The sequence below is a fragment of the Papaver somniferum genome, chromosome 2, assembly GCF_003573695.1.
Source record: "Papaver somniferum cultivar HN1 chromosome 2, ASM357369v1, whole genome shotgun sequence".
Lineage (NCBI taxonomy): Eukaryota > Viridiplantae > Streptophyta > Magnoliopsida > Ranunculales > Papaveraceae > Papaver > Papaver somniferum.
In genome coordinates this window covers 19,274,801-19,289,377 of record NC_039359.1, presented here as the reverse complement: position 1 = coordinate 19,289,377, position 14,577 = coordinate 19,274,801, and the positions used below count along the sequence as shown (strand labels likewise).

At 43.0% G+C, this 14,577-nt stretch overlaps 1 protein-coding gene across 1 annotated transcript; it reads left to right on the top strand.

Annotated features, from left to right (window-relative positions):
* The first annotated feature begins 2,230 nt into the window (after positions 1 to 2,230).
* On the top strand, positions 2,231 to 4,623 carry LOC113350712 (nucleolar protein 10-like). Its single transcript, XM_026594841.1, has 4 exons — positions 2,231 to 2,278; positions 2,934 to 3,081; positions 3,954 to 4,111; positions 4,195 to 4,623. Exons 1-4 carry the CDS (start codon positions 2,231 to 2,233, stop codon positions 4,621 to 4,623), a joined length of 783 nt encoding a protein of 260 aa, XP_026450626.1.
* Positions 4,624 to 14,577: the final 9,954 nt, after the last annotated feature.

The following is a 14,577-nucleotide window of genomic DNA, read 5'->3' as shown; positions in this document are numbered from 1 at the left end:
TGTAAATTAGACTTTGGGTTCGTTATCTCCATAATAATCATCAATGGATAATTGAAAAATCCATTTGTTTGGTTGGAGAATAACTCCTATTCATAGTAGTACAGTACTATTTCTTGTCTTTTGGTTTTTCCTTTTAGGTCTATGTGAAAGAAGTGTATTACTTGGAGCTGGTTGTACAAATTTCTTAGATTCTTATCTCTCTATCTAAATCATGCAGTTAACAGGTTATTATGTCTTCCTCTTTGGAATAGCAGTATCTCTAGTTTTATGATTCGTGCCTCCCGCTCTTAATGATATTCTTAGTAATTTGAAATAAACATGTACTTATTGATCTTCGAATTATTCTTGTCATTCTTGTGTATTATTATTGTTGCTAGCTACCAATAAGTGAGTGTATCAATGATTAGTCCCATGGTTTACTCTTTTTATACGAAATCCCATCAAAATTTCTTTGCCACAAGAAAAAAAGAAGAGTTCGTTGAGCTTTTCCTATCCTGTTGGAGTTGTGGGTATCGGTCATAGGCTTGTAAAGTCTTGGCATTGGGGTTCATGAGTTTTTCTGGTGTGTTTGGCGTGAGTTGATGTCATAATTTGGGATTGTAATTTGATAGTTCATCTATCCTTTGATTTGTACTGTTTTCATTTTGCTCACTTCTGGTGGGCCTTTATAAAACCTCATTTAATTGGTCCCCTAGAAACAATTAGGGGCCCTGCACTACAGGATAAAAGGGGCATGAAATAGTAATTATGGGTTATTCTTTATCCCAATTTTTTTGAAATTGCTAAACTACCCCTAAATTATTAGTGTTAGTTAAGTTAATTAGGTAAATTAAGATGTTAATTAGTTTAGTTAGATTAAAATCAGATTTTGGGTAAATTTTATGATAAAAGAAATATTGTGTTTTTGTGTTGTGGGGAAGGAGAAGTTAAGTTTTTGGGGAAAAGTTAGGGTTATTTGAAATGAGTGATTTTAGTGGAGGAAATGATGTTGGTAAAGCTTCAAATAACAAACATGATTGTGTTGATGGTCTCATTGTCTCAACTAATCCCATGGATTGGATGTTTGATGAAGAGATGTTAATAGAGGAAGCCATGAATATTGGTGCAAATGAAGATTCCATTGGTCAAAATGAAGGAACCAACCCTCAAAATGAGGAACCCCAAACTCAAAACAATCAGGTAAACATCTTATACCTTTCGATTTCTGTGTTTGTTGCTCCAAGTGGTAGAATCATTCCCACTATGGAACAAATCAGTGTAAGGGTCGTCAGAGTCGGGACGTGTATACCCAAATGACTCGTCAATATATTGACACTCCCAGTAACGACTCAAACCTGCAACTTTTCCAGGTTATGAAAAATCGTTAGGGTAGTGTGATACAGACTGACGACCCTTTTTAGACTGGTCATCTAGAGTCGTCATGTTTTTTGGTTAACAGAGGAACGACTCTAAAACCAAAAATCTCTATAAAATGCAACACTTAGGGTCGTCATATTTGTGGTCATATGCTATAACGATCCTGGAAAGCTATTGCAAATGTTTATCAAGGGTCGTTATCTGCCGTAGTAATATGGTGTAACGACTCTTGTATTGGATTTTCATAATTTTTGATTTCATAGAATCATTTCATTGAATCGTAAAAGGCATACATCTTGCGTAGCGTTGCATTAAAGGAAATGAAATACAATAGATAATAACGGTATACTTAAACACTTAACCATAAAGGTTGTACTTATAGGTAGTGCCGTGCAAGATGAGGTAGCAATCGTCGAACTCAAACTTTTTTCCACGAAGCACTTCGTATCGGCCATACGCCTTCCCCAACTGAAAACGCAAAAGAAAAACTTAGTTAGTGTTGTTGAAAGCTTTCGATAAGTTTGACCTCTTATTGGGCATGGATTTCCTTACTCTTGTAACACCCAACATATCGGGCATGGCTTTCCTTACGGCCTTAATTTCTCTTTTGAAAGCTTCACATTCCAATTTTATCCCCTCGAACCCTTCCTTGACGAGTTTCAAAGACCTTGAGTTGCAATTTCCGTCTAACACCACAAAAACGATGAATACACGGTTCCACCAAGAATCCGATGTTTAATCAATGTCTTTTCCTTGAGCTTCAAAGTGGTTTGTGACTGTCAACCAAGCTCTCGCAATGGCGGAATTCTCTTCGGGGGTGTAGTGAGTAGTCATGGCGTTTCCTCTTGTTTTTGCTCCTTTTGGTGATAAATGAATGGGAATGAATGTGAAAGTTGGGAATTATGGTTTTGGTGAAGAAGGGGTGAGATATGGGTCTCTATTTATAGAGATTAATGGCCCAACAATCATTTTTTTGAATTTTTAACCGTTGCCCGACTCAACCATATTTGGTGAATTCAAAATTCACATTAACTGCTAGCTGGGTCGTTAAATATATATTAACAAAGTGACGAGTCTTGCAGATCAAAAGAGTCGTCACTATGTTATGTTTATCCGTTGACGACCCTTTAACAAAACTGAACAGAATGATGTGTGAATGATGTGTGTTTATACTAAAGAGTCGTTAGATGTATGCTAGGGTCGTCCTAATTTACCAAAAGAGTCGTTCACCTGCTATAAAACCATGACGACTCTATCCCTGGTATACATACCTGATTTCGTCGTCAACCTGCTAAAAAATATAGCTGACGACCCTAGGAAATTTTAGAATGACCAGGAATCCTGGTATACAGAAAAGCGGTCATTTTGGTTTTTTAAACATTGTCAACTCTATAATTAAGGTTTTGTGTATTATTGTAGTTGGTGGTGCAACCAACCTATGATCCAGAACTGGTCTCTACGATGGGTCCGGATACCTCCAACATTATATTACTGATTTGGTACGTTTCCCTTAACCGTTTATTTTAAATAGTTTAATTAGTGATCTCATGGATGTGTAATTTCTTTGGTGAATGTAGACATGGAGAGACAGGGATGAGGCCAAGGAATGGGTTATCTCCAAGGCAAAAGAGAAGATGTGTGTGATTGTTCAAATCAAACACGTCGATTTTAAGAGGATGGAGATGGTATGTGAGAGAGCTGGGAAAAAGGGAGAAAGTCACAAAGGTAAGAATTACAAATATGAGAAGAAGAAAACTAGGCTTTACAGAACTGCGTCGAAAAAGTGTGGATGCCCATTCAGGATTTATTTCAAAGGCATCACGAAACCGATCTATGGAGATTGGATAGTATTCCATATGGTCATCACAACCATCCGCCACCTAAAATTTTATATGGACACCCTGCATATGCCCGGTTGAAGCCGCATCAAATGGAGAAGGTTCAACAGATGAAGGGATGTATCGACCCAGCTGAGTAGATAGACTTTTGAGTGATAGATAAGTTCAAGTCTTCGCATACATTTTTGTCGAGAAGTTCCACCGGTTCCTTGAGTAGTTCTTCTACTTGTATGATGAATCTCCATGAAGTCCTTCATATTTGAGCAATATTTGAGAAAATATGAAGAAATCATGAATTTTTCTCAAACCCATGAGTTTCATGAAGTGAAGAAATAATAATTATAAAATACTAGGGATTGCAAGGTGTGGGACCGGCCATGGCTAGGGCATGACAACATTTAATGTCTCACAATGCGCCAAAAATTGGACAACATCACAGCTGCAGAAGTAATCTTTGATCCTTATAAGAATTATCGGGTGAGCGTAACGGAAGATGTTCTGTATTACACTGTCCCTCTATTTTACCCTTACGGTTTTCAATGTACAATCCTATGAGAATCATGTGTCAGCTTGGATATATACAAGATTCACCCGTACCTGATTATGAACCGAGATTCAAGCACAAGTAAGACAAATATGAGTCTAACGAGGCGGAATTAGTAGTTGTTTACGAACCTAAACCTAAGACCAAGCATTGGGATGATAGGCACAAGCATGATAGCAAGATAGACATCTCTTTTTGGGAGCATGTGAATGAAGGTCATGAGTCCACAACAGATTACTTGGAATGGTATGAACGCTTCTCTCACCCTCGGGTTATATGGATAGATCCTCCTGGCACTCGAAGGAGCAACAAGGCATCTTCATCGGCTTCTACATCTGACACCAGAGATGATTCCACCATTCTTAATCTTGTGGTAAGTATTTATTTTTATTATTGTGTTATTCGTAAACACACAAATATAAGTTATTTAACCTCAGGTTATTTGAATGCAAATAGAGGGAACGAATGAAGATTCTTATCAAGGAATTTTGTTGCACGTCCGACAAAGGAGAAGTGGTGGAACCCGAGCGACATCGTAAGTACGCTGAATATTGTAGCCACATTGAAAATCCACAAGTGAAGAAGATGTTTGCTAATTTGGCTAAGCAAATTAAGAGGCCCAGGAAAACTCGAGAACAATTGAGACAAGAACGTGCTCAACATGCTGAAGCAAGTCAAGGTGGAGGAAGCCAAGGTAAGGAAATCCCGGAGGAAACAGAAGATGTTGATTCCCAAATTGCTAGTCAAGGTCGTCGTAAGAGAAGTCGTACATCAGCTGGTGAAGGAAGTCAGGGAGGGAGAGATGGAGGTGGAGGCCGAGGTGGAGGTGGAGGTCGTAGAAGGGGTGGAGGTCGAGGCCGAGGTGGAGGTCGTACTGTTGAGTGAGGAGATGTTCTTATAATGTAGTCATGGAAGACCTTTAGTTTCAACGACCTTGAACTTTAGTTAGTTTGTTTGGTTATTCAGAAGCTACAACTATCTACTTCTTGTTAAACTTGATTTGTTAACACATTGCCGCTTTATTTTTATATGTTGGTAGTTTTATTTCAAAAATTAGTGTTAATGTTTTAAAATAATAAGACTCAAACTAATGATCCACCATAGGTGTCGTCATCTTATGACTTTGTAGTATGACGTCCATGAGACTGCTCTGCAATACTTGTAGACTCGGTTAAGTATTAGCTTCGAGAATAATACGCATACAAACTCAGAGGGGTGTGCGGCTGTGGAATTTTAGAGGGGTCATCTTGTATCTTTAAACTCTTTGATGAATGCATTTAGCTTCGGCTTTATGATTGCATCTAAATTTGTTGGTATGTATTTTTTTTTCTTTTTATCATGAAATGTCTCTCTCGGAAATTTCATTATGATCCCGTTCTTGTACCTTTACCAATTTTATTGACAAAAAGGGGGAGAATTAATATGTAGTTCATACTACAAATACATATGGTTTTCGGATCATTATGTAATGGGGAGTGGTTTCCATGTGAGAAGTATTGACTAAAGGGGAGTGATACATATCACCATAGTATTATTGTTGAAGTTGTGATACAACTGAACTTTGACGCTGTGTAATAATACTATGACACTGTATAACAATGATCGAGAACTATGTTTTCTCATTGTTATAGCTACGGATCTTCAACAATGGTGATGCTAAACTTACAACCTTTGGGATCATTGGAGTACTTGGAAATGACGAAGATTTCGAGGAATGTTGAAGATTAGACATGTGGAATAGGAGCTACTAAAGTTTCTTTATCTTTTTTGTATTCCATATGTATTGATAGTTTTGTCACTAAAATTGACAAAGGGGGAGATTGTTAGAGAATTTCTCGGTCGAACTCGCATGCGTTGCTATCTCAAGAATGTTTGTCAATGTTAGTGATCAAAAATATAATTCTTGATTTCTAGTCTATTATAGCTAAGTCTTGGAATAGGATCGAAAGTGTAGTTGAGCTCAAGGACTTCATGGCGATTCATCATACAAGTAGAAGAACTACTCAAGGAACCGGTGGAACTTCTCGACAAAAAGGTATGTAAAGACTTGAACTTATCTATCACTCAAAAGTCTATCTACTCTATCTCCTACTCTTTGAAACAAGAAGTCGTATGCTATATATATATATATAGATTTAGATTATACACATTTGGTATTTCGAGCCGAGTATACCTCTCCTATCTATATCTCTAAATATGTGTTGGTAAGCTTTTCGCTTCGATCAAATTTATCTTTACCATGTGACGAAATTCATGATATGTTTCAATCATCTTGAAAATTGCTTTGACGAGAAATGGTGTAAAAACTATATAACGTCCTCTAAGAATGTTTCAATGATTGAAATGAGAGTTTAGATTACATAACCAATGGTGGACATAAGCATTGTTGTGGAAACACATATATGTATAAGTCCTATTCCTTGGACCAAAGTTTGCGAACTTTGTTGATCAAGAGAACCGGAAGAATGGCGTGATCCAAGTCCATGAACTCAGTCCGCGAACTGCTGAAGTTCTCAAACCCGAGAATTTATGCTGGAGTTGACAAACTACTTGCATGAAGCTAAGTCCGCGAACTCAGTCCGCGATCCCCGTCCGTGAACCGGCGAAGTTGTCATACCCCGGAATTTCTGCCGGAGTTTGTAAACTCTGTCCGGTAACTTAAGTTCGCGAACCTAGTCTGCGAACTTGAGAAGGTTATATATCCGAAGATGATTTCTGAACTTAAACTTAAAAAGACCAAGGAATGCAGTTTGCAAACCGTGGCTATAAAAGTTCATGAATCGATTCAAGTGAATCAAATCATCTTTGCTTCAATTGTGTCTTGTGTAGCACATAAGATTTCCTTGCAATTAAACAACTCTCTAACTAGTTCATTTGAAGTCATTTGAACTAGTTATGGTGAAGAAGAACATGGTTGATATGAAATGCTCATATGGATAAACTTTTGGTTAAGTATTGTTGAACCAACACGTGCATACGTTTAGGTACGGTTAACAAACCTAGAAGCGTGCATTGTCAAGTGTGTGTAACAAGCTAAGTTTTCGATCTAACGGTTGAGAAATATTAGCTTGAATCTAAATCAGGTTTTCATCTAACGGTGAATATTGAATGCTTTGTTACTAAGCTAACATTGATTGCAAACCCTGATTTGAAAGACTATACAAAGAGACATCTAGTATTGTGCAAAACTAATCCCCGCACCTTATGTGTCATACTATTTTGCGTGCTCGAGTCGATTCTCCTTTAACCTTTGGTTTTCTTCTTCTAAAACCAGGTGTTTGAGGGTGAAAACAGTTTCTGCTGGTTTCGGTAATTTCGTGTGATGTGGGTGAGAAACAAATCTAAACCCTAAACAATGTACTGCAAGGGAGTACTTTAGATTCGAGATATCAATGGTCGTTCCAGACTTGATTCGGTCACAAAGTGGAGGAGAAGGGTTGGTTTTGGGGAGGGAAGCGAAGAGAGTGTTGAGACCAGAATAGTTGATTCTGGAAGAGTAGTTATTTTGTGACTTGTATCAGAAAGTGGGAAGCTAACAGATGGGAAAGCTAGCAAACGTTTTCTGAGTGTTGTATGCTCCTGACCAGAACTTGTTGTTCGTTGGAAATAGGTAATGCCTATTTATACAAGTCGAAGTGAAACGTACTCTGTTCTCATTAAGAAATGGAAAACGGGTGAGTAAATGGGAGGAGGTGGTAACCCGTAACGCTTGGAATTGATTTTCCATAAAAGAAAGTGTTTCACCATTACTCCTTGTATTTACTAACCGCCTCATCCTTATGACACTTTCTTATAACGGGCATAGTGTACGCCGCACGCTGTAAACCGCCAAACCAATACCCAGTGAGCATCCCCCATTTTGTGACATGCGTTGATGTCTCGAGTGTTTTCGTGGAAAACATGTAGCACGTTGTTGTTGTCTGGCAAGTTGAGCTTGGGAGACTTGCCGGCTCGGTGGTGACCTTCGACAGTCGAGATTTTTCATCTTAAGAGGAAAGGTAGCCGTTGATTATTGCAACCCTTAATTTGGTATCCAGTGGCATAAAATCATGATGAGTATGGCTTTAATATGGCTTAGTTTAGGCGCGGCCAAAAGTTAGGGCCAAAGGTTGCCATGCATTAACTGGTAACTTTGGACGGCTAAGATCTGCACCTCAGATGAAAAAGTGTTCGTTGATTGTTGCAGGCCTTCGTTTTGGTAGCCGCATAGGGAAGGCCAGCATGGTATGGCGCGGCAAGGTGGTTGGCATGCCATTGGCACATGTGGCATGACATGCCTTGGCGCGGTTTGGCCTTTCCAAAACTAGGGTTTTGGACCAAAGGTTACCATGCGTTCTCTGGCGACCTTGAACGGCTAGGATTTGCATCTAGGATTGAAGGGTGGCCGTTGATCGTCGCACGTCTTCGTTTTGGTAGCCGCATAGGGAAGGCCGACATGGTATGGCGCGGCAAGGTGGTTGGCATGCCATTGGCACATGTGGCATGGCATGCCTTGGCGCGGTTTGGCGTGGCCAAAACTAGGGTTTTGGGCCAAAGGTTACCATGCGTTGTCTGGCGACCTTGGATGGCAAGGATTTGCATCTAGGATTGAAGGGTGGTCGTTGATCGTCGCACACCTTCGTTTTGGTATCCGCATAGGGAAGGCCGGCATGGTATGGCGCGGCAAGGTGGTTGGTTGGCATGCCATGCCACATGTGGCATGGCATGCCTTGGCGTGGCCAAAACTAGGGTTTTGGGCCAAAGGTTACCATGCGTTGTCTGGCGACCTTGGACGGTTAGGATCTTCAACTAGGATTGAAGAGTGGTCGTTGATAGTCGCACGCCTTCGTTTCGGTAGCCGCATAGGGAAGGCCGGCATGGTATGGCGCGACAAGGTGGTTGGCATGCCTTGGCGCGGTTTGGCGTTGCCAAAACTAGGGTTTTGGGCCAAAGGTTACCATGCGTTGTTTGGCGACCTTAGACGGCTAGGATTCGCATCCAGGATGGAAGGGTGGCGGTTGATCATCGCACGCCTTCGTTTTGGTAGACGCATGGGGAAGGCCAGCATGGTGGGGCCAAGGCCAATGACGCGGATGGCTTGGCATAGTGGGGCCAAGGGTTTGGTACGGACGGCTTGGCATGGTGGGCCCAAGGCAAGGTGTGGTTGTCTAGGCATGGTAGGGACAAGGGTTTGGCATGCCATTGGCGCATGGTGCGGCTAGCATGGTTGGGGCCAAGGCAAAGCACGGTTGGCTTGGAATGGTGGGGCCAAGGGTTTGGCATGCCCTTGGCGCATGGTGCGGCTAGCATGGTTGGCATGCCTTGGCGCGGTAGACGTGGCTTGCATGGTTTTCCATTGGCACAGTGATGCGACTGGCATGGTTGGCATGCCTTGGTGCGGAGATGTGACTGGCATGGTTTTCCATTGGCACAGTGGTGCGACTAGCATGGTTGGAATGCCTTGGCGCGGAGATGTGGCTCGCATGGTTTGCCATTGGCACAGTGGTGCGGCTGGCATGGTTGGCATGCCTTGGCGCGGAGATGTGGCCGGCATGGTTTTACATTGGCATAGTGGTGCGGCTGGCATGGTTGGCATGCCTTGGCGCGGAGATGTGGCTGGCATGGTTTTATATTGGCACAGTGGTGTGGCTGGAATGGTTGGCATGCCTTGGCGCGGAGATGTGGCTGGCATGGTTGGCATTCCTTGGCGCGGAGATGTGGCTGACATGGTTTGTCGTTGGTATAGTGGTGCGGCTGGCATGGTTGGCATGCCTTGGCGCGGTAGCATGAAAATTAGGGTTTGGAATAGATGATGTCGGTCAATGTTAAGGATTCTGCCGTGGAACATGACACATAATAAAAGGGTACCCTGGTAATTCTTATATAGGCATGCTGATCGATTCAATAAATGTGCTAATGGTCATAGTGACGTCATGTCAGATGTGCGGTTTTACGATTTTAAGCTTAAGCTAAAAACCACCATCAACATTAAGTCCCCTACTTAGCTCGGAACGGGAGCATCGTTGCGAGGTAAGCATAAGATGGTGACAGTATAGGACAAAAATTGAAACAACAAGTCGTGAAAAGATGGTCAGGAAGGTCCGACTAACCTTTTTCGAGAGGTAAAGAGAGTTTGTGCTTCCCGTGTTGGCGGCCTTGCATAAATTGTACTGGTGGTGCAGACCGTGGAGTGGTGAGATAAAAATCTTCGGCTTAGTATGGCCATGCATCACCTTGCCTGGGTTAGGGAACGCGGAGGCGCTGGATTAGCGAGTTGTCGGTGTTGGTGCGGCTTGAGCGGAGCTGCTGGCGTTGGTCGGCTTGGAATGGGAGCTGCAGCCATTGGTCGGCTTGGAATGGGAGCCGCAGGCGTTGGTCGGCTTGGAATGGGAGCCGTAGGCATTGGTCAGCTTGGAATGGGAGCCACTGGCATTGGTCGGCTTGGAATGGGAGCAGTCAGCATTGGTCGTCTTGAAATGGAGCTGCTTGCGTTGCTCGGCTTGGAGTGGAGCTAGCTTGAGTTCCTTGGAAGGATGACAACAGTCTTAAGTTCTGTGGAAGGATGACTATCGGCTTCAGTTTCATGGGATGATGGCAACTTTGTCTGAATTAGGGTTTGGCATGCTGAAACCCTAATTAGCGCCATTTACTAGAATCGCTGTAGAATTCTCGTACGAACTCGGATTTTGATGGTCCGTCCCTCCATTTTGAACGGAAAAGAATTTCATATCTTCCATCTTGGGAATATTTAGGTTTTGAGCTCGTTCGGGAGGTGAAAACAGCTCGACAGTAAAATTCAGGAAGAATTACGGGCCCGTAGAATGATGGCAGCTTGCTTTAGTTCTGTGGGAAGATGATAACTTTCTTTGGGAAGATAACAACTTGCTTCAGTTCCCTGGGAAGGTGACGACTGGCTTCGGTAAGATAAAAACTTGCTTCAGTTCCCTGGGAAGGTGACGACAGGCTTCGGGAAAGTAACAACTTGCTTCAGTTCCCTGGGAAGGTGGCGACTGGCTTCAGGAAAATAAAAACTTTGTTTAGTTCCCTGGGAAGGTGACGACTAGATTCGGAAAGGTAACAACTTGCTTCAGATTTTAGCATGTTGCAACCCTAATTAGCGCCCCTTACTAGAATTATCGTACGAACTCAGATTTTGACGGTCCGCCCCTCCATTTTGAACGGAAAAGAATTTCCTATCTCCCCGCGAGGGAATATTTAGGTTTTGAGCTCGTTCGGGAGGCGAAAACAGCTCGAAAGTAAAATTCAAGAAGAACTCATGAGGGATGTTGCGGACCCGAGGTGGCATAGTCGCGCCCAGTCATCCGTTTCATGGAGCAAGAAGGAATCTTTATTTTGTTCAAACTCTAGAAACTCCGTCCGCATGAAAAGAGATATTGACCTTCTTCTGTTTTCTGTTGCTCGTCCGGATCCGTGCTTTCGTCTGTAGTGTCTCTCCAGTGGATTCCAAAATTTATCAAACTTCATTGCATTCTTGGGACGGATGGATGTGGTTGCGTTTTCGGTCCATCCTTGATTTTAGGTTGTTCAGTTCCTGGACCCTCTGATCGCGATGACAATATGTTGTGGATGCTTGTATTGGTCGAAATCTTCCGGAGACACTGGATGAAATATATGAGTTGGGAGACGTTTCGTTGGCGATGTGCTACTATCAAGTCTTCAAGTACTTGGTTCCAAGTGGCATCCTTCGAACCATCTTCCGAATCTTGGACTATCGTGTGGAATGGGATGTGGTGAGTAGTCCCCAGTTATGCTTCTGTTAGATCCGATGGGTTGGCCAAATATGTGAATGTATCTTTGTGGCGTGAATTTGGAGTCTTCGATGCACATGTAAGGTTTCATGTTGAGAAATTCCTGCGGCTCGTAAAACTTCGACAGTGATGATGTTGAAATCAGAAATAACCTGGTTGAGGGGAGTGAAAGCGTCCCATGTTGGTAGTCCCCATGTGTAGCCTACTTGCATTGCATCGCTTTGAATCCACGTCCACGGGATTTGATATAATCTTATCGTACTCTTCTGTATGTGACGCTGGGGTGATCAAAATATCACATGATGAAATATCCTGGATAGTGAAGTGGTAGGAATGAGAGAGTTATGTTGTTTATCGTGGCTCCCTCTGTTTCTTCAAGAAAATGTTTCAGCCGCGTCTTTGGGGTTATCTCATGAGTCTTTGATGGTCGTCGGGATGGACTGTGATGAGCAATCCCCGGTCGTATTTCTCTTCAGTTTCTGAAGTTGTTTTCCTCTGAGCAGGCTTGGGATCCTCCGCGGCCTTGTAAAGTTTTGAAGGCGTCTTCTGGACAGATAAGTGATGATTTTCTTGCGCTGCACCCTTGAAGAGTAGATGACCTTGTTGTGGGTATGATCTTTTGGTTGAACGTGTCTTCTGAGCTTTGACAGTGAAGGGATTCCGTGTATATCATCAGTCCCCAAGTATGGTTTACATGTTTCCATCTTGTATGGTCAGTGGGTTGACCATGATAAATACATCACCATCGTGCGTTCGTACTGGTGATTTTGTTACTTCTTCCACGTGGAACTTAAAATATGGAGGAGTACAGGTTACTTTGTAGTGATTACTGCTGTGGTGAAGCTCTAGATGGTATCAACAAATGAGCGGCAACAGTTCTTGGTAGCATATGTAATCAGAAGAGACTACATTGTCGTGGTAACAAATTAGGTTGGCTGGAATTGTATGGGCATCCATGGAAGTAAAAGGATTGGCTAGACGCGTGAGCGAGCAAACTGTCCATGATCACGAGTTTGGCGAGATGGATCAAAAGGCGGTCATGACTACGAAGGTTGGCTGGATGTGATCATGATCCCTGACATGGGAAGCGTGGTGGTACGACCCTTTGCAGGAAGAAACGGTGTTGAATCAGCTTCGGCTCTTGGAAAGGATATTGAAACTTAAGGAGCCAAACGCTGAAGCTTCGGCTTCGGATTCTGGAGCAGCTTATGGAGAGAACGCTGAAGCGGAGCGGCTGCTTGAGCGAGCGTTGACGGAGCGGCTGTCGGAGCGAACGTTGAAGCGGAGCCGCTGCTGGAGGACGTTGAAGTGAAGCGGATGCTGGAACGAACGTTGAAGCGGAGCGGCTACGTTAATCAGTGTGTTGTCAAACTGGACACCCTTCAAGCGAACAATGGTTAGGAGTCCCCAGTTCCATCTATCAATCGTGCTTTCCAGGAGAGGTTGGGGTTTGGGAACGACTTCTCTGGTTTGAAACAGCTGCTTCCCCGATGCAGTGCGGTTGAGGGCTGCGAATATGTCTCGATGTTGCGCATACAAAATCTTACATAAGTGTTTCATCATAGACTGCACGGTTTTGTGGGCGAAGTCCCCGGAAATCATGCAGCTCCTGACAGGAAGAGAGTCTTTTGTGAACTCATGGGGGTTGCTGATTTTCTTTGCTTCGGTTTTGGAGAAGTCGTTCCTGATATTTACGTGTGATGAAATTAGATTGTTGATTCCCTTCTACTGGGCGTTCAAAAGGAAACGCTGGAAGGATGCAAGCTGCTGGCGCTGGAAAGATGCAAGATGTTAGCGCTGGAAGGATGCAAGTTGCTGGCGCTGGAAAGATGCAAGTTATTAGCGCTGGAAGGATGCAAGCTGCTGGCGCTGGAAAGATGCAAGTTGTTAGCACTGGATCGGCTTGGAATGGGCGCTGTCTTGGCGTGTACGCTGGATTGGATTTGGTATGGTGCAGACTGTTGGCTGGGCATGGCGCGGACTGTTGTCTTGGCACGGCGCTGGCTTGGCGTGGCGCAGACTAGTTTTTGCGGGCCCAATTGCCTCTTTCCATACGTAGCTCAAATAGGAAATCATTTCTTTATTCAAATTCTAAAAGTTTTATGCGTATGAAAGGGGTTGGCTCTCCTTTTTATCTCGTATCTTTGTTTCCATGTCCTGGTGTTTAGCGGTAGCGTGGTAGCAATAAAGTGGGAAAGCGTATTCCAGCTATGTACTCCAGCGTTTCTCTTTCAATTTGTTTTCTTTTTTTGGGGAAAATCCTAGCCATAGGTGTGCCTTCCATGAATCTGTAGAAATATTGTTCTTCTCTTCACATATCACTGTAGTAGCGTCGACTACCTTATGAATAGTGACTGGTAATCCTTATTATGCACAATAGGTACGTACGGGTAGCTGACTGATTCCACGAGGAACTGGGCGTTAGGGTTTCTCTGAGATCCAAAAGTTGCAGTCCAAGGTGACTGAAGGTCCTTCTGTGGACGTGTTCAAACAACAAGAAGCGGAGGTCAAAAGGTTGTCCAAAGAGTTGGAGCTGAAACAGGCGGTCCTCCAAATGACGAAGGACGCCTTCTTCGAGAAGAGCAAAACACCGTTGAATGGCTTGCTTTGAATGCACTTTTGTCTTCTGAAATTCTTTTGTTTCGTTTTTTTTTTTGAAAGGAAAATGAAACACTTGGATTTATGGTTTGATTTTCTGGATTTTTGGGTTGATAGACAAGTGTTACCTATGAGGTTTTTGGATTATTATTCGGGATGAACTGTTTTAGGATGATGCCGTTTTTGGTTATGATTGTAAGTGACACAAACATCCCAGGGAAGATATGGAACTGTGAATGTTGCGTGTCGGTAGATGACATAGGATGAAACATAACATGGCTATCGGTTTTATCATTCCCGTGAAAGCTTGAAATAATAAACCATGTATTTTGTATAGGCAAGACTTACTCGATTTTTTGGATCTGCTAACGAAAAATGAGTCAGGTGCAAGTCTGAGTTTTGTGAGAAGCACCGCAATTGTGGAAAGTCCCCAGTCGTCCCTGAATCACTTGATAATCGAGTCGTCAATCCCTGGGCGGATCGTTTGCTTTGA